At 32.8% G+C, this 21,139-nt stretch overlaps 1 protein-coding gene across 1 annotated transcript in view; it reads right to left on the bottom strand.

The window, feature by feature from the left end:
* ZNF654 (zinc finger protein 654) overlaps positions 1–21,139 on the bottom strand; it is a 91,346-nt gene that overhangs the window by 64,734 nt on the left and 5,473 nt on the right. The window contains exon 2 of the mRNA XM_079155725.1: positions 1,151–1,296. Coding sequence (XP_079011851.1) covers positions 1,151–1,296 — 146 coding nt within the window. The remainder of the gene's footprint in view (positions 1–1,150; positions 1,297–21,139) is intronic.

The following is a 21,139-nucleotide window of genomic DNA, read 5'->3' as shown; positions in this document are numbered from 1 at the left end:
CAAGCAAGTACTTAGAAGCCTTGTGAGCAAGTCTGAGTTCCTTGACTAATGATTTTTTTTTTTCTTTGGGGTTATTAAGTAATTAACTATTTCAATGAGGTACACTTAAATGCCAGAATGTAAAGGTCTCTGCTCCAGGATCATTTTATTTCTTTAGATAAAAAGAAAGTAGTAAATACAGTTCCCCACCTTACCCTGGCCCTATAGCCTGGTGACTGAGCTGAATGAAAAATTTGCAATTGCTTTATCTCTATACTCCTAAAATATCTCATTCCCTATAAAATTTTATGCCTTCCATGTTCAAATTCCACGCCTGCTGGTGGGAGGAAGAAAGACAGAAAGGCTTCCTAGTATCTTACAAAATATGAAAATCTTGTTTTAACTGCTACACATAGTTTTAAAAAATAATCAATGTGTGCATACAAAAAAATAAATAAAACAATAGAAGTTTCACAAGTAATACTCATCCTATGAGACATTTCCTGATATTTTCTATTGTCTAAGTAAAGGTGATAAATACCTTCACATTATTATGTGAGTACAACCTAAAGCTAAATAATTATAAACAGATAAAAACCTATAACTTGTTCTTCTAGGTTTCAATTATCCCTCCTCTATCTGCTTTCTGAACTCTAGAAAATTGTAGTTATCTTTCATTTGATGATGCTCCTTCTCTAGTCTCTTTTCACTCTATCTCTTTTACCACTTTATGATAATTTTAATGGACACCTAAGAGGGCAAAAAGGAGAAACTCAAGTGCCCAGTTTGTAATTTTTAATTCAGAGTTCTCCACAGATATTTTTAAAAAATATTTTCCTAATTCTTTCTGGCACTTCTTAAGGTCCCTCTGCTAATTACCATGGCCTCAATTGCTGGGACTTACTATCTGATTATGAAGGCAATCTGGGGAATTAAAAAGCAAATTCGAGTGCTTATAGTGATCAGAAGATTCTATGTATCACAATTCCATTTAACTCTAAGACCAAATTTTGGGTTAAATATTCAAAATTAAATCTGAATAGTTAAATGAGGAAATGAAAAAGTTTTTAGGACAGACTTCAAGAAAATTTTCTTCAGAAGAATAATCAAAAACCATTTCTCAAATACATGAAGAAAAATAATGTATTTATATGAAATAAACAGTACTTACACAGCGAGACTACTCAAAACATATTGTACGTGCTCACATTCATCTGGGAATGATGCACTGGCTGAAGTAAAACAACAAAGTGCAGTCTGAAGAACCTGAAGTTGTGGCAATGGGACCTGCCATCTTCCAGCATAATCTTCAACCACCTGACAGGGAAGCAATCAAAAAAGTACATTACTATAGAAAATATTCTCAACTTTTCATGTTAAAGATGTGGAGACAATTTATTGGATAAAGTAAAACTTTTAGTTCAGCATGAACACAGATGACCTGAGGGATAGGGAAAAGTCCTGTATTATTTATTTTCATGGCATACATCTGAAAATAAAATCAATTATTAACTTTAAAAACATGTAAACAGAACGGTATTGATCAAACACCAATTATTAAATACTAAAATAGCTAGAATATAGTAATAAAAAAAATTATGTGTGATATTACCATCATTATTTATAAGGCTGTAAGCATTCTGTCAACAAAAGAACATGATATATTGGTTGTGAACATTTAATGGATATCCTATTATGAGGAAGAGTCCAGAATACAGTCAGTCTTGGCTCTGTCACTTAACTAGTTTTATGAATTTGGATAGGTCATCTTTCTGTGTGCATGAGTTTCCTCACCATAAAATAGAAATAGCATTGTTTATCATGCAGGTTTCCTCTGAAACTAAATTGGAAAACATTTTAGGATCCAAAATCTTTTTAAAATGTTAATTATAATCTAACATATTAAGGCTGCTATATTAAAACAATGTGCTATGTTAAAATCCATTGTATTAAACTATGGTCTATAGGCTAAATTTGGCCAGCTGCCTACTTTTTGCACTACCTTCAAGCAATTTATGATTCTTACGTTTTTAAGTGTGTGAAAAAAATATTTTGTAATGTGTGAAAATTTGAAATTCCAATTTCAATATCTACAATTATGTATCGTAACAGAATTTCATTCATTTCTATATGTTCTATGGTTGCTTTCTTTCTACAACAACCAAATTTAGTTGTTATGACTGAAACCATAAGGCTTGTAAAGCTTAAAATGTTTACTACCTGCTTCTTTACAGAGTTTGTTGCTTCTTTATGTAAAAGCTGAAAAAACCTGAATACAAAAGTCAACACTCAAAGCCCAAAAGACTTCATAATAATCACTTCCTATTTGGAGACAATGTTCTGTGAGTCTCTAAAATTTCTGTGATTTCAGAAAGAAGTTCTTTTCAAAATTATTCATCTTTTCAAAGACACATGTAGGAAACAACCTTGAAAATAAAGAGATGATGTTTCCCTCCAGAGCAGTAGCCTCTACTGCCCAGTACAAAAAGACAGAATCTTCTGCTGAGGCAAGTCAAGAAGACATGCTTACAGAACATTATAAGATTAGGGTTCCTTAAGTTTGAGGTTCCTCAGATGTGATGGAAACCTCAATATATAATATCCACCTGGGCCACTCACATCAACCACATGAGACCTGAGGGGCAAGGGCAACCATCATAAACATGAAGATCAAGCTGTTTGCTGTGCCATGATTAACAAAGTTCTTTTTTTCTGAGCAAGGAGTTTTAAGTCTTCTGCCAGCATTCATAAAATCCTGTCAGGCTAACCTAGATAAAAATCTCAGAATCTTTATAATTTTCAACAATTCCAAATGGTAATACCTGGTACTTTATACATTTTCTCCAATGTTCTGGCAACATATACAGATGAAAAGTAAAGGTAGAGGGGATAATCTCTATAAATTTGTATCTCTTCTAGATCTTGTGATTCTCACTAGCTAAGAAAATAAAAAGTACTCCTAGCTGTGCTTTCCCCAAGTAGGACCTTTCTAAACTACCTAAGTTCAATAAAGAATGAATGTTAAATAAACAGCAGTGACCTTGTTTCTAAATTTTCTCTTCACTAGGGTCTTAACTAACTTTATTGTTTCTTTCAGGCCACCATACCACTTTGGTGCCACATAAAAAATGTTTCTTGCAGTCTCACAACTTTCCTATCTCCACTCCCAAATAGTTTCCCCTAATTTATGTCTACTTACAACCTTATTCATTTCATATTCATGGACGTAATTTCTCTCCTTAGAAGTTTTCTTTTTTCTCAGGTTATACTTCTCATTATAGCTTCCCTCATTGATATTCAGTTACCACTACCTTGCCTGGTCTAGCTTAGCCCAAACCTGACATAATAAAAGTTCTTGTGAGCAACACCTCCAACAGGATTGCTACAATTCTCTTGAAGGGGCATAAAAAAACATGAAATGACATTTAGGTATATTTTTACACTAATGTCATGAGAAGCAGTGCTAATTCATCATAACACTATTTCTCTTCGAAATATTTTCCTTAAAATATATAAACAATTACTTGGAAACTTTTCCTACTCTGAGTGCTATCTAAGCTTTCAGCAAATGGGAGCTGATACCATTACATCATAATGTGAATGTGCTTTACCAGGCTGCAGTGCAGAGAACAACAAATCTTCCATTTTCTTTTTCGTGTTTTAAAAACTAATAGTCTTAACATAATGATAGACAAGATAATGCTGAAGTTGCTACAAACAATAGGAATGGTTTTTTACCTAGATCTTAAAAATCTACTTCTAATCTTACTACAGTTCTCAATTCTTAAAGAAAATGGTATTGAGAAGTAGAGAATCAAGGTCAGCAGTCCTTTAGGGATTGGAAGAAACCCTTTCCTTGGTCAGGAATGGTACTGCACACCTAGTAACCTAGGAGGATGGCAAGTTTGAGGCCAGCCTCAGCAACTTTGTAAGACCCTATCTCAAAATTTAAAAAGGAATGGGGACGGAGCCCACATGGTAAAGCAACCCTGGGTTCAAACTCCAGTCCCCCATACATACAAAAATAGAAACAAATATTTCTGTGGTATTTATGGAGACCATAGAACACTTTTGAAAGAAGTTATAGCCAAGCAAGTTATGATACAAGGGGAAATGAAGAGAAAGGCAAAACTCCTTCCCAAAAAAGATGTTGGAATAGTCTAGTAGTACTGTAGCACTTTCTCAGCATTCCCATTTACAGGAATATATACCTTGCTCTAAAAGTGATACAATGTTCCACAATCTAGCTGCTGTGAATTGAGTTACTATAAACATTGATGTGGTTACCTTACTGTAGTGTGCTAATTTTAAGTCCTTTGGGTATAAACCAAGGAGTGCGATAACTGGTTCAGAAGGTGAGCCCATTCCAAGTTTTCTCCACACTGCTTTCCAGAGTGACTGCACCAATTTGCAACTCCACCGGCTAGATTGTGGAACCACCCTAGATGCCCTTCAACAGATGAATGGATAAAGAAACTATGGTATATATATGCAATGGAATATTATTCAGTCATAAATAATAATATTATGACATTTGCAGATAAATGGATGGAACTGGAGAATATCATGCTAAGTGAAATAAGCCAGTTCCAAAAAACAAAAGGTCGAATGTTTTCCCTGATAAGTGAATGAAGATATATAATGGGGGTAGGGAGGTGGGGAGTGAAAGAAGAATGGAGGAACTTTAGATTATGTAGAAGGAAATAACGGGGTGGGTATGAAAAGTGGTGGAATAAGACAGACATCATTACCCTATGTACATGTACGATTACATCAATGGTATGAATCTACATGGTATACAACCATAGAAACAAAATGATGCACCCCATTTGTGTACAATGAATCAAAATGCAGTCAGTAAAAAATAAAAATAATTAATTTTTTTAAAAAGAATAAAAAAAGTGATATAATGTGTACTATATAGTGTCACATCTGAACAGCATAAATTTAATGTTAACAATAAGCACAGACTCCTCTGTCATAACAGTCAAAATACTGACTTAATGTAAATCTTTTAAAAAGTGAAAATTATATTATTTATTTAGGAACACTAAAATACACCATCTAGGGGCTGGGGTTGTGGCTCAGTGGTGGAATGCTTACCTAGCACTTGTGAGGCACTGGGTTTAATCCTCAGCACCACATTAAAATAAATAAAACACAGGCATTGTGTCCATCTACAACTTAAAAAAAAAAATATATATATATATATATGTATATTAAAAAATACACCATCTAAATTGTTATGGACTAAATTCTGTGCATCTAAAATCCTTATGATGAAGCCCTAATGTCCAATATGACTGTATTTTGACCCAGTTTTAGGAAGTAATTAAGGTTAAGTAAGATCATGTGGGATCTTATAATGATAGGATTGGTAGTCATATAAAAAGAAGTAGGAAAGAGATCTCTCTTCTATAAAGCATGCACCAAGGAATACACAGCCAGAAGGATACCATCTGCAAGTCAAGAAGACATCTCTCATAAGGACCTGACCATGCTAGTACCCTGATCTGAAACTTCTAGCCTTCAGAACAAATTTTTGTTGTTTAAAACACCCAGTCTATGGAATTTTTGTTGTGGCAGCCTAAGTTAATTCATGAATGTACAAAAATAAGGAAATGTAATAGTTCAGAAACAACAAAAAATAATAATGTTATCAACTGAAATATGGTTATCTACTTAAAGTGAGCACTCCTTTTTTTTTCTTATATAACAAAGAAGGACACCAAATATTAGATGTCACTGACCAAACAATGATCCTGATATATCTAAACTCAGGTAATAATTAATAGACTAGATCATTAACAACTTCTTTTCTATTAGTTAGCTATTCACATAGCTATCATTCTCCTTGAAATCTACCATTGTCATCAGCCTTCATTATTTTGAACAGTTCACAATCAATATTAATGTTCACTAATATTAATTTCATCACTTGTTTATAGTAAAATCATCCAGAAGACAAGTTGCAATTATCTTCCTTTCTAACAGCTTCAAAGAATGGATATAATACGCATTTCTATTAATTTGTTCAATATAGATTACTACAATCTAGGCACTTATAAGCTGCTAATTTTCTAAATATATGCTTTGGAATCAGAACTAGGTTTGAGTTCCAGCTCTCACTTATTGACTGTGTAATCTAACAAAGTTAAAAACTCTTAAGTTTCCAGTAAAATGAATTTAATATTGTCTTAATCAAAGGTCTATTGAAAAACTAAGATGTTAGTGACTTTATCATGGCATAGTTAGGACATGGTTAATGATTTGTTTCCAAATGTGATTAAATACAATAAAATTTAAACTTTCAGCAACAAAACAGGTCTCTCCCAAATAAAATCTCAAAATCCACTGTTAACTACTTAGTTCTATACTCATCTAACAAATGAATCATATTCTAGATAAAGCCAAACAAATAAAATGTCCTATGCCTGAAATATTCCTAAGGATTCACTGTTTTTACAATTTTGAATAATGAAGATAAAGAAAAACTATAATCAAAATCATTGTTTTGTCATTTTGGCTTGTTTTATCTTTATAATTCTGTAAACAAAATCTAAAAAATCATTTTAAAAACTATCAAAATGGTTTAGAAACACATTCTAGTAAATTAAAAGTTGTTCAGAATCCACAAAGGACATAATCTGGGGCAGCAAACAACCTAAAACTCAGTACTTTTCAATGCTTAATAAAGGACATTCTTTATTCAACTCATTACTCCTTAAGTTGATATTTCTAAAACATGAAGGTCTTTAAAAAGTTCTATGAATGTGGTAAAACTAAATCTTTTCTATTTGCAAGATGGGAGTGTCTCTAATTCTTAATAATCCTTACAATCTTACTGTTAAAAAGTACATTGAATAACAAGACTCCCAAAGCACAAGAAATAAAAGCAAGAATCAATAAAGAGAATAGATTCAAAGTAAAAAAGCTTTTTCTCAGCAAAGGAAACAATCAATAATGTGAAGAGAGATCCTACAGAGTGGGAGAAAATCTTTATATACACACTTCAATAGAGCACTAATCTACAGAATTTATAAACAACTCAAAAAACTTAACGCCAAAAATACAAATAACCCAATCAATAAATGGGCTAAGGAACTGAACTGACACCTCACAGAAGAAATACAATCAACAAATATATGAAAAAAATGTTCAACATATCTAGTAACCAGAGAAATGCAAATCAAAACTATCCTAAGATTTCATCTCATTCCAATTAGAATGGCCATTATTAAGAATACAAGCAACAACAGGTGTTGGAGAGGATGTGGGGAAAAAGGCACACTCATATATTGCTGGTGAGATTGCAAATTGGTGTATCCACTCTGGAAAGCAGTATGGAGATTCCTCAGAAAATACGGAATGGACCTACCATTTGACCCAGTTATCCCACTCCTCATTTTATACCACAGGACTTAAAAGCAGCATACTACAGTGACATAGCCACATCAGTGTTTATAGCAGCTCAATTCACAATAGTTAGATTGTAGAACCACCTAGATGCCCTTCAATAGATGAATGGATAAAGAAACTGTGGTATATATACACAATGGACTATTACTCAGCCATAAAGAAGAATAAAATTATGTCAATCACTGGTAAATGGATGGAGTTGGAGAATATCATGCTAAGTGAAATAAGCCAATCCCAAAAAACCAAAGGCCAAATGTTTTCTCTGATAAGTGGATGCTGATACATGGGGGTGGGGGGTTAAGGGAAGAATGGAGGAATGTTGGATTGTGTGAGGAGGGGAGGGGGCCGGGGGAAGGAAAGATCATGGAATGAGACAAACATCATTACCCTTTATACATGTATGATAACACGAATGGTGTAACTTTACATCATGTACAGCCAGAGAAATAAAAAGTTGTACTGTATTTGTGTACAATGAGTCAAAATACATTCTGCTGTCATGTATAACTAAATAGAACAATAAAAAAGTATATTGAAGATTTTCTAGTCCAACATACCAACCAAAGCATGAAAACCCATTATTACATCACTCCCAGAGGGTTAAACAATATTAATACTGCTACTAATGGATAGCTCATTTCCTCAAAAGACAACGTACTAGACTTAACAGATCAGATTCATTTATTGGAAAATTCTTCATTATTATGCAAAAGCTACTGTTATCTGTCAGTTCTAGCTTGAAGTATATAAACAAAACAAAGTTCTGACAAACATCATGAAGCAACCATCATTCACATTTTTTTACTATTCTCTAAACACTTTTCAACCATTTCAACTATTTCCTAATAGTCTCCAAAATTTTCACCGTCCTCACTAGTATATCCTGTTTATCATCCATGTTCCTTTTAAATATGGTTCCCAGAATGGTACTGCATCCTTGTTTTTGACTCTGATTATATTTATGCAGCTAGAGAATTCTTTAGGTTTTACTGATTTTGAGTCAACAAAAATGCTATATATTTTCCACACAGATTGCTATTAAACCAATTCTTCTACATCCCATAACTTTCATTTTCCCCATTCCTAGTGTCTGGCCCAAACCTTCAGTCCTACATTTCTAACTAATACATCATTAGCTTTTACTCCCAGTTTGTGTTGCCAATAACACAAACTCTGAAAATTAGTTTTTTTTTTTTTTCTAGTTACATCAAGGTTGTATATAAAAAGTAATTCACACATAACACAGCCAAATTCAGATCCTTCAGTATATATTAATGACAATTAACCAATATCATTTTAGCAAGAGTGGTCAGTTACTAACACTAATCTACCCCTCACATCTCCATCTTTCCATAAGAATGTCATGATAAAATTTTTGTAAAATAAAAAAATGCTGAAATCTATATATTCCAAGTATGTTACATTTCCTATACTCTTTAGCAGTAATCCTATTTTTTAAGAAGTAAAAATAAAACTTTTAATGATCTGATTTAATGATCCTGTAAAGGCCAGAGATAAAAATATCCTTTTCTAACTACTGACCTCCATATTATTATTATTCAGTAATTCTCCATATTATGCTACTTTTAGTAGTCTCTATAGTTTCCATAAGCCATCTTTTTAAAAAGCAGAGTATTTGCCCATATCTAGAATGAAGGCACATCTTCAGTTTTCTGGTTCTTCAAACACTGGTATGATTTTATACAAAATGTTCCCTGTCCCCTAGAGAATATAGGTTGTCATTTACCTGAGAGATTAAAGCTTATTTTGAAACCCAGACCAGCTTTACTTATATATTTTGGTCTTGAATTCTTTTAGTCATCTCTAACTTGAAAATCACTCACCTTGTTAGAAAATATATTTTTAAAATGAAATAGTTACAGTTTTTTACCCAAAGCATTCATATTCATTGATTTAACAGAAGATAATGAACATATACAAGAAAGAACAAAATTAAATAGTCATACCATAGGAACTCATCCATCTAAGAGGAAAGAAAATATATATCAAAATCCTACTAAATTAGTTTAACACAAAAATCAAATATACATAAAAGTTTGAAAGAGCGTATTATACTTTCTAATACAAGAATTCTAGATTTAGCATTATAATATTAAATACAAACACACTTCATAAAGCAATTCAGTCCATGAAGCAGTTTTTACTGTCATAAAACCCACCTAAAATTCAATACATATACAAAATAAAGGGTTTCTGGCAAGTCATGAAAAAATTACAGTGCAATTATATGCTATAAAGAATTACCTCCACACTAAAAATCAACCTTGGCTTGACAGATGACTGCCATTAATCACACTGTAAATAAGTCTTTGAACAAAGATGTTTGATATTAGTATTTAAAACTAATTGTGACTTCTGTTTTTCAACATTTGCTAAACTGCACTTTGCCGGCCTGCACTTGACAGTATACAGCATTTTTCATTTATCTTGCCTCCGTTATTTCAATAAAGAAAAGGTATCCCTATCCCAGAAGCAGCATCTTTTATTTTTATATTATTGTCACAATTTGAAGTTTTTGTATGCTTCATGAATAAAATGAGGAAAAATGATTTTCCATGAAACATTAAGTGTACAACTTTTTCTTCTTTTTGTACCTATCAACTTCATCTATAAGCCAAGGCAAAGAACCAAAAAGCAGAATTCCTATATTGGTGAGTTAAATAGAGATGAGAAGGGACGGGTAAACCACAAAAACTCATTCAGTACTCTTCTCCTCTATTCAAATCTTCTATCTTTTTTTGTTCTCTTCCTAAATTCTGGATACTGTGAGTTTAGAGAAATTTTTTTTCTTTTTTTTCTCTACACTCTCATTCATAAAATAGGAACTTAGTACTTTCTCAAAAACTACCACTGTGAGGACAAATTTCATCCTCTGCTAAAATTCCCCTACTTCATAGCAGTAAAAAAGTCAATGATACTAGTGAAAACCACCAGCTCCAGGTCAATGTTAATGTACAGGTTTTGTCTGTCTCCTTGAGTTTTCTGCATTCACTACATGTAAGGCAGGTCAAGACCTCCACATCTGGGAATCTGTTCGAAAAAATGACTTTATAAGTAGGATACATCATTTTAAAGGCTTCAGATAAATTTTGATCCCTCTAAATTATGTGAATTCCCATCTGTTTTGAAAACAGAGGGGAGAGTAAATAATATATTCAATGTTTTCTTCATAAACATTAAAATTGGTGCCTGAAGAAGGGAATCTCAAAATACATACAAGGAGAAATGTATGAAGATCAAATTAAAATGAGAGGTGAACAAATACTAAGTACCAGGTTTGCTCAGTCTCAGGATGAACTAAATTTGTTTTTAAAAAAATATACTTACATTAAAATAAAAGAATTTAAAATGGAAATAGCAAGAGTGAACCAGACCAGAAATCTAAGTGTGGTAAAATGCTCTTTTTAAAGACAGATGGAAGGCTGGGGTTGTAACTCAGTGGTAGCACACTTGCCTAGCATATGTGAGGCCCTGGGTTCAATCCTCAGCACCCCATAAAAATAAAATAAAAGTACTGCATGTACCTACAAATTAAAAATATATATTAAAAAAAAAAAAACCTAAATATAGATGGAAAGGTGACAATAAGAGCAAGCAAAAACTGCACCTTGAAAACAGACTACTATGCAAGGTAACATAAAACCCGTACAGATTTGAAAAGTAAAAAAATATTTAAAATACTGAAGCATTTCAGGTGCATTTCTACTTAACAGTTATTACAAATGGCAACATGATACAGCACTGTGCTATAAAGGAAAGTGCTCCAAAAAGTGAGCTCTCAGGAATGAACAGGAAAAGCAAATGCTAAAGAGAAACAAAGTAAAGAGATCAGTCCTGGATTTGACATTTGGGATACCCAAGATTTTCTTCAATAAGAAAGATGACAGTGGATGTGGGGGCAAAGGTACACTCATACATGTACAAATTGGTACAACCATGATGGAAAGCAGTATGGAGATTCCTCAGGAAACTTGGAATGGAACCACCATTTGACCCAGTTATCCCACTCCTTGGTTTACAAAAGGACTTAAAATCAGCATACTACAGTGACACAACCCCATCAATATTTATAGCAGCTCGATTGACTATCGCCCTAGATGCAGTTCAACAGATGAATAGATAAAGAAAATGTGATATATATTACTCAGTTTAAAAGAGATTGAAATTCTGGCATTTGTTGGTAAATGGATGGAGTTAGAGAATATCATGCTATGTGAAATAAGCCAAACCCAAAAACCAAAGGTTGAATATTTTCTCTGATATTCAGATGCTAATTCACAATTAAGGGGAGGGGGGTGAATAGGGAAGAATAGAATTACTTTATATTAGGTAGAGACCAGTGAAGGGAGGGGAAGAGATATGGGGATAGGAATGATAGTAGAGTGAAACAGTCATTATTACCTCATGTACATATATGACTGAATGACCGATGTGAACCTACAGTATGTATAATCAGAAAATGAGAGATTACACTTCACTTATGTATGATCTATCAAAATGTATAAATGCATTCTACTGTCATGTATAACTAATTAGAACAAAAAATTTAAAAAATAAAGAAAGTGGGCAAAAGTTTTTTGATACTGAAAACTTTTGGATGAATTGAGGACTCCTTGACTTTCATCTCTGGTATTATGGACGATACTGTAAGAGATTGAAAGAGCAAAAAGAAAAGAGAAAGGAAAAGAAAAATAGGATGGCCCGACCTAAGAATAGCCTAAAATGTAAACAAAAAAAAACCCCAGCTAGCTATGTTTATCTAAAATGACAGGACATATCCTACTATTGCTGAAAGCAATGTTATTAAAATAAATGTTTACACTGTCAATAAAGTTTAACAAATTATGAAAGACCTAAAACAATTAAAAGCTAAAAAAAAAAAAAACTAAAACAACTAAAAGTTTTAAAAAAGGACTAAGAAAAAAGGAACAGATATTATCTTCACTGGGCTCTGAAAAGCATAAACTTCAGAAACAACAATAGGTAATTGTTGATGGTTACTACATAAATAATCCAAATATGAGACACACAAAAAAACACTTTTTATGATTTAGTTCAATTTCGGGGGAGTGGCAACAGCTCACATAACAGGACTAAATACGTCTTGGCACAGAGAGATAGAGAAACAGACAAGGGCAGTAGAGAATGCAGGACAATGGCTGTGCTTGGATCCTTACACATTACTTGGAAGTGATATACACTACTAGATACACTACTGCACACTACTATACACTATATACTCTAGAGGCACAGTACAAGCTATGCCATTATGCAGATTCCACAATTCTTTCAGCACAGGAGCACAAGGACAATACAAAAGAAAGCTTTTAATATGAAGGAAATCAAAAGCAATAGATATCAATTAAGACCTAGTGCCTAGGGTTGCCACTCATGGAAATTTGCAAACTTTGCAAAACCACAAATTTAGATATGACTTTCAGGAACAATGAAATGTTTGAGGATAAGAGCTCTCAACTCTTCCCCAAAATGATAAATACACAGTGGCATAAGCAACTACTTGATGAGTTTTTTTTTTTTTTTTTTTTTAAACTTAGGTACAAGTTATAAATTCTGGCAGTTGGCACATAAGACCGACACCATGCTGAGGTTGAAAAGAAACAAGGACTCGTTACCCTATTTTCAGGACATTATCTTCCCTCCAATATCATTTAATCTACTGGCAAAAGTAATGTGATTCAACTGTATCCTTTAGTGGGGTGAAGACTCACAAGCAGGGGAAGACAAACCAAGTTACAGCTTGAAAAATTTCCAGCTCTAAACTATAGAGGCACACAAGAGAACCTTTGGCTTTGATGAAGCAACATTCTAGAAAAGAAGGAATTTGAGATTTTAATCTTTGGACTCTAGATTTTCTCCCTGTAAAAATGAACAGGATACATTCACTCGATCAAATGTGATATACTGTCATTCAATTGACTAAATATGATTTAATCCCCTGTACCAAAGCTGCTTACATCCCCAAATTATGACTTAAAAGAAAATTTTAATCTTAAAAACTATCATGAGGGAAAGTGTATGGTTCAGTAGTACAGCATATACTAAGCATACAAGTGGCCCTGGATTCAATCCTCAGCACAGAAGGGAAAAAAAAAAAAAAAAACTTACCTAAATTAACTAAAACAGAAAAGCAATCTCTATTAAAAGTCCTTCTAACAGATCTAAGTATTGAGGCTTTGCTCAAAGGAGAAAAAAAAGTTAATAAGTTTTATAGTTTAATAAATAATTATCAGTTACCATAAAATTAATTTTTCTTAAATGGGAATGATATCCTCTAGATAAATTAAAATGCACATTGTGGCAAATGATTAACAATTTGCTATTCCTTTTTTTTTTTTAAAGAAATGTACTAATTTTTCTAATCTAATAGAACCAAAATTATACTGTTCATTTAGATGTCTTAATTGTTCCTTCTACCATCTACTATTTATTGCTAATATTACTGCCATATGCCCAGATATTCAGAAAAGAAACCGAATGCAAGTTCATAGAATTCTTTTGTGTCTTCTCTTCACAGTCAACAAGATTCAGCTAAATTCTTTATTTCAATTATATTTCTTGAAACCATTCCTGCTACTCCATTTTCATTGCACTTCCTCAGCCAGGCCCTCAGTTATTCCTTTTCTAAATACTCAATAAAGTTTTCTTTTTTGTGAAGGTGTTCATTCTTTAACTTTAGTCTACTTTAAAGCATTTTAAGATTAATTAATGATGTCACTGCTTTGCCCTTAAACTCTATATATCATTCCACAGAATTCAAAACCCTAAGCCAAGATCTAGAGCAAAATATTTTCCCAATCTAATACCTACCAATAATTTCTAAGTCTATGTTCCAGTGCAGCGCTTCTCAGAACCTGGAAGACTTGTGTAAAACTAAGCTGGTAGACCCTAGCCCCAGAGGTTTCGGGGAAGCAAAAATTGCATATTCACTCTAAGTTTATAAACACAGCATAACATGCAGGAAATCAAATAAATTAAGAAAAGATGAATGCATTTAAATATTCCCACAATTCTAGTCTACCCATTTGTTTTATATTTTCCCTACTCTTGATAATAAGGTATATTCACTATAGTACCTTTGCATAACATTTAAGAAAAATAAAAGATCATTTCATTGTCCATATATAACAATAAATAACATCTTGATTTATTTCCCTTTCCTAGCTACCTGTTTTGGGAGTAGATACTTAACCCGCGTCTCAGCTGCATCATTCACAAATGAAGATAAAAATAGTGCTTACAAGATGGTTGCAAAGAATAAATGAGAATCTAGGACAGGGACTGACGTATTTTTTTCTTAAAGAGCCAAAAAAATAGCTTATGGGCCATACACCCTTCATCCCAATTATTCAACCCGGCTATATCACAAAAACTGGCACAGAAAATATAGGAAAAAATGGGCAAATTCCAATAAAGTTTATTTGCAAAAATAGGTAGTGCTGCCTGTGCTACAATGGCTTATAGCGAAGGCTCAAAACTTTTTGGTGTGTTTGGATTATTGTTGCTTTGTTTGTATGATGAGTTTTAAAATTAAGAGAATTATAAAAAACCTTGGACCTGCTCACAAAAGAAAATGCAAATTAAGTTTTACAAGTAATTTCAGAGAGTTCTAGACTTCCTGAAATATGCAAATGGCTCTTATGGATTATCATCAAGGAATCCTCTTTCTAGTGAAATAGTTCATCTGATTTTTCTTTAAAGTACTTTTCCTCTAAATTTCAGAAGTGACCCCACTAGGAATGGACTGACCTATAGTCTAATAATAGAATTCCTGTTAGGAACAAATTTTTTCTCTAGTTTTTTTTTTTTTTTTTGCAGTTACTGTTACATTTTTCTAGATGATCACATAGTTACTTAAAACAGTTTTATGGCTGAATGATATTTTAGTTATGGCAGTTAAAAAGATCACTCAATTATTTTAAAGTTTCTGGCTGCTTTCCCATTTTTAATTCATTCATTTCATTAATTATAATTATTATAATTAAAAGTTTTATTTCCAAATTTATATTTTCTAATATAAAGTTCTACAAGAAAATATATAATATATAACATATAATACATAGTTCTATAAGAATGATTAAGTCAAAAGGTACAAATTCTTTTTCAGATTTCTAATATACTTTGACAAATTGTGACCCGAAAGGTTGTGATTTTTTACTCCCCCAACTGAAATGAGATAGGCATTTGTCAGCACACCCTCTTGAGCATGGAATATACAAATTTTAAACTTTACTAATTCTATAATCTGGGAGAGCTTTGTGAAGTTTTTTCGAAGGATGATAATAGAACAGATTAAATAAAATCCAAAAATGTGTATCCATTTTATTTTGATTATGTAAGATTTCTCAACGTTAAATCTAAATAATATGGGAGACCAAAAGTTTAAATTTAAATAATCATTTGTAAACATTTAAAACATATCTCATACCTTCCTGCCTTAAAAACACAAATAACTTGTTTGTAATCAACAGAACTTTTATTTTGAGAATAACTGCTATAGTAAGCCACTGTTTCTTAAGTATATCCCATTTAGATGGATTAAGAAGGGAAGTTAAAAGAGTTGAGAATCACTTCCTGCCAGGAACTTCTAATATCTTTCATTTTTTTTCCTTTTTTTCTCTTTCATATTCATGAACTTCTTCAGTTTTTGTTGCTATGGGTCTTTTTTATTTTTTAATCAATATCCATTCCACTACTTCAGCTCAATCAATACTATTTTAATCTGCTACAATATTATGAAATAGACATGCACAGATGCTCTAATACATACCAAGTAGATATTCCAGATATAATACAATGTATATGTGTATTGTACTAGGGAAATGCACAGGCTGGCTCTTGGCAGACTGGCCAAGTTCTAGTCTTGATTATTATATACTAGCTACATGACTTAGTCAAGCCACTTAATCTCTTATCTTAGTTTCCTGACCTGTAAAATGAGAATAATGTCATTCTCCACATGGGTATATGGCAGATTAAATGAGATTAAAAAAGAAAAAGTACTTATCATACTTTGTGACCATGGAAAACACTGAAAATGTGAGTTATAGACACATACATATAACATCCCAATATAATTTCCAGATATTAAAAACATAATATACATACATCGAGTCATCAATGCTAGCTATAGTTTTATTTCCCCCACAATCTGTGTGTTGGAAACTTAATCCCCAAAGACATGTACTGATGGTATTTGGAGGCGCTACCTTTGGGAGGTTATGGGATCACTAGGGTAAGACAATCGTTATGGAATAAGGGGCTTTTATAAGAGAAAATATGAGTATACACCCTCCATAGCTCTTTCGATGTGATGCTTTCCATCATGTTTTGTCTCAGAAAGAAGGCCTTCACCAAAAGCAGCCCATAAATCCCACACTTCCTAGCCTCCTGAACTGAAAGAAATGTCTTTCATTTATAAATTACCCAGTCTGTAGTATTGTATTTTAAGAACAGAAAACAGTCTCAGACAATTAGCAACAGTGAGCAGTGAGGATTTAGAACATTTAAACTTTAGAGTAGCCAAAAATACTGGTAACGTCATTTAACTCTAATGGCAGAAATAAATGTTAATAAACTGAATACATATATTTTTGGAATAGTACGTATACACATATAAATACATATATATTTTCACAGTAGACACAGCAATGCTGTGACCTGTTTGCTAATATCTACTCACATAACACTTTTCCTTCTGTCTTTTTTCCTTTCACTTCTTTGTGCTGTTTTGCCAAATATGGGGCCAGAGAATTATCCTACTCTTTTTCAGTTAGTTAACCAATCAATTACACAGTATCACTCAACCCTGAATGAATGAGTCATGTTCTCCATGCCTTCACTTAGTAAGCACTGATAAAGGTACAAACTAGTAGTCACTTTATAATCATAATTAGCAAACTCAAATAGTGCTGAGGTCAGTTCAACCTACTTCTCAAAAAAAGTTATCATTTTAGGCTGCCATTCTCTTTAACCTCCAATCACCTCTCAAACAATGAACTATTTTCCTTCTGTAAAACTCCTAGAAAAGCAATCCCTTCATGTGTGCTTTGAAACTTGTAATTCCTTCCCTCCAGGAATTTTCCATTATAAATTATCCCTTCTTTCTTCTATATATATACCTCTTCCTTTCAAATGGCTCATTCTCAAGATTTTAAGCAAACCCAATTTTCACCAATTTATTTATTTTAAATTTCTTCCATTCAAGCCACACCTTCCAGTTACCACCCATATCTTTCCTTCTCCTTTACACATTATCTACATGTACCATCTCTATTTCTTCACCTCCCACTCCTCAAACTACTCTGGTATGACTCCTGAACCTACCACTAAGTCAAAATAGCTCCTCTTGGGAATGGCCAAAGGTTCTATGTTAATACAATTGGATCTCAACAGCTTTTGATGCAGGTTACCACTCACCCTCTCCTGAAACATTGTCTCACCTTGTCTTTAGGGAAACCATAGTTTCCTGGTTTTCTCTGATCTCTTCAATCCTTCTCAAACTTCATTTGAAGACTCATCCTTTCCTACTGGGTCATTTAATTTTGGAGTTTCTCAAGCTTCAGTTCTAATTCCTCTTATTTTCCTATTCTGTATTTTCTTCCTTATGTGAGCTCATTCACAAATCTGGCTTCGGATAACAACCACACAGCTCAAACCTCCCTTCTGAGCTGTAATTTCTCTAAGTTCAGCTATCTTTAAAATCTCCTGGTTCAAAGCAAAAGTATTTTAAATTCAACATGTTCAAACTAAACCAAAGAATCTCAGCAGAGCTCAACTTGCCCAAGAATCCACAATAGCACCATATCTACTATATATCCCCAAAGTCTTATATAAGTGACAAGCCTCAACCCTCACATCAATGATTTTATTACTCCTCAGATAAAGAGTTCGGGTTATTTTCATATTCACTGCTGCTTTTGAGAGTTGAAGGTATACAGTCTTAATGTGCTGAACTTTAGAAACAGGAACACAAATCACTCTTCTTTCATATTTCGGTTGCTACAGTGTTCTCCCCATCACCTAAAATCCTGACGAAGACATCCTGGCAATTTTTTTATCAAATTCTTTCAAATATTTCACCAGACACATATTTTGCCATAAATTTCTTGAATTTAATTTGAAGTTATTTCTTGTTTGTAATTGTTAAGGTATAGTTTAGCACATTTTGGCAGGAAAAAAAAATTGGTGCCAACATTAACAGTATAACTGGTGCCTTCTTTTTGGCAGAACTACAAAATGATGGTATAACTAAGAAACTTAAAAGTAACAAACTCCACTTTAAATACTTTCTTCTAACATTTTATCTACAAAATTAAAATTGGGGATTGGGCCTAGTACATACTATGCGAACACTTTACCACAGAGCTGCACCCCTAGTCTGAGTTTTGTCTTTGTTTTTTCGGTTTTTGCACCAGGTTTTGAACCCAGGGGCACTCTACCCCTGAGCTACAGCCCAGTTCTTTTTAGTTTTTATTTTGAGACAGAATTTTGCTAAGCTGCTGAGGCTGGCCTCAAACTTGATCCTGCTGCCTTAGCCTCCCAAAGGGCTAAGAATACAGGGATGCATCCCCACCCTTGGCCTAGGACAGATTTTTTTTAAAGCAATGCAATGAATGGTTATTTAGAACAGTAGATATATATCTAATCAAAGTCTTTGAATAAATAAGTTACTTAAGTTTAGGATCTCACTGGTCAACCTAAAATGATCTTTATTAAGTTTGCTTCACCAATTCTTTAAAGAAAAAGGCAGTTCACATATTTGGGGGAAAAAAATTAAAATTTCATCATACTCAAATTAACTAAATTGAATTGTAGAAAATAATCTGTGTGGAATAGAAAGAAAAAATTATTTTTATACTTTATTTTTCCTTTGATTATAATAGCAGTAGGTTTAATCAAGAAAATCTAAAGAAATAAAGAGGAATAAAGCAAAATAATGATCTAGGGATGTAGCTCAGTGATAAAGCAGTTGATACATAGGCCCTGGATTCAATCCCCAGCACCACAAAGAAAAATTTTTTAAAAGCAAGGAAACAAAATTCAGTCATAAATGTACCACTAAGAAGTCACCCACAGCTAACAATCAGGCTTAATGTTTTTTAGTCTTTTTTATTCACAAAGGTAAATCATCCATGTCCTGTCTTTGCAGAAGTTTTTATACTAGATGTTGAACATCCCTAAATCAAAATTTAAAATTCAGTGCTCCAAAATCTGAAATTTTCTAAGTGCCAAAATGGTACAAGTCAAAAATTCAACATCTGACCTTATGTGACAGATCAAAATCAAAAATGCAATATGCACCAGAAATATCAAATAAAATTACCTTCAGACTATATATATGAAGTATAAATGAAATATAAATTAAGTTTATATTTAGTGTTGGGTCCCATCCCCAAGATATCTTATTATGTACATGCAAATATTCCAAAATCTAAAAAATTCTAAACTCCAAAATACTTCTGGTAATAAGAATTTCAGATAAAGGACACTCAATCTGTATAAAAAATTTCCCATATGAAGAAAAATTATTTTTCTTTGGGGATAGGGAACACAGAATTGCATTATATGTAAAGTCATTTTACATTGAGATTATTTTCTCAAGGATTTATTACTATAAATAACATCATTATGAACAATTAGAATTCAACTATGAAACTCAACCTGAAAAACATTAGTTCACCAAATATAGGCATCATGACCTAAAGTTCATTTTAATTGTTTTTCCTAAGTATAATAAAACAGTTAATGTTTTTCCATGAAATTCACTTTTTATGACCTGGAAATATTCAAATGTGCCAGATTTTAAAAACAATTTTTCAAAAAGCATTTTCAAAAAAGAGCTATAATTTTTTCTTTGCAATTAGAAATAAAAATTACTCTGCCAAAGGAATACATAAGGTAAATGAATGCAACAAAATTATTTCTAGCTCTGAATACAGAACAGGTCAAGAATAATACTCTTGCAAAAGTAATAAATCATTACAATTACTTTTAATATTTTCCTTTTCATCACCTTCCATATCTATTATTCTTTACTGAGCTAGAAAACTAATTTGAAACTTCTTAGTTAAATGTGGCAGATTGAACACACATTTACTTCTGCTCCCACTTGCAAACTCCACTAAAATAACAGTAAAAACACTTTTGTTTTAGAAGACCTAAATTCACAAGGACAAAAGGAATGAAAAAGGAAAGATGACTATATTTGGGTAGCTGGAAATTAGGTGGATGGGTGGTAACTAGCTCACAGACCTAAGAAACTGAACCCATTCCATGAGTGAAGAGAGTTTAGGAAGTTAACTGATTTGTGCCTGAAGAACCTCAGAACCCCAGAAAATCTCAGGAATTTGAGGCACTGCATACCTCTAAAAATGGAAATAAAAGCAGAGTGAAAAACAGAAAGATCAGTTTAAAATCTTCCCAAGATTCCCTTCGTAGAAAAACAATGGAAACTACCTTCTAATTCTCTAGAGAGGCTGAAAACTAACTTTCTGGAAAGACACTCAGAAATGAAGAGGGATGTTTGAAAGAAAGGGATTATGGAGAAAACAGGGTAAAAATCAATGTGTACACAGCGAATGTGCTAAAAATCAAAATGGTAATGTAGTTCCTACCTTCTTCAATTAAGCTTACTGATCACGTGCACAATTAAAGAAAAAAATAGGCATGGTGGCGCACACCCAGCAACTTGGGAACCTGA

The sequence above is a fragment of the Sciurus vulgaris genome, assembly GCF_902686455.1.
Source record: "Sciurus vulgaris genome assembly, chromosome: 10".
NCBI classification, from domain to species: domain Eukaryota; kingdom Metazoa; phylum Chordata; class Mammalia; order Rodentia; family Sciuridae; genus Sciurus; species Sciurus vulgaris.
This window is presented reverse-complemented; position numbering and strand designations above follow the sequence as displayed.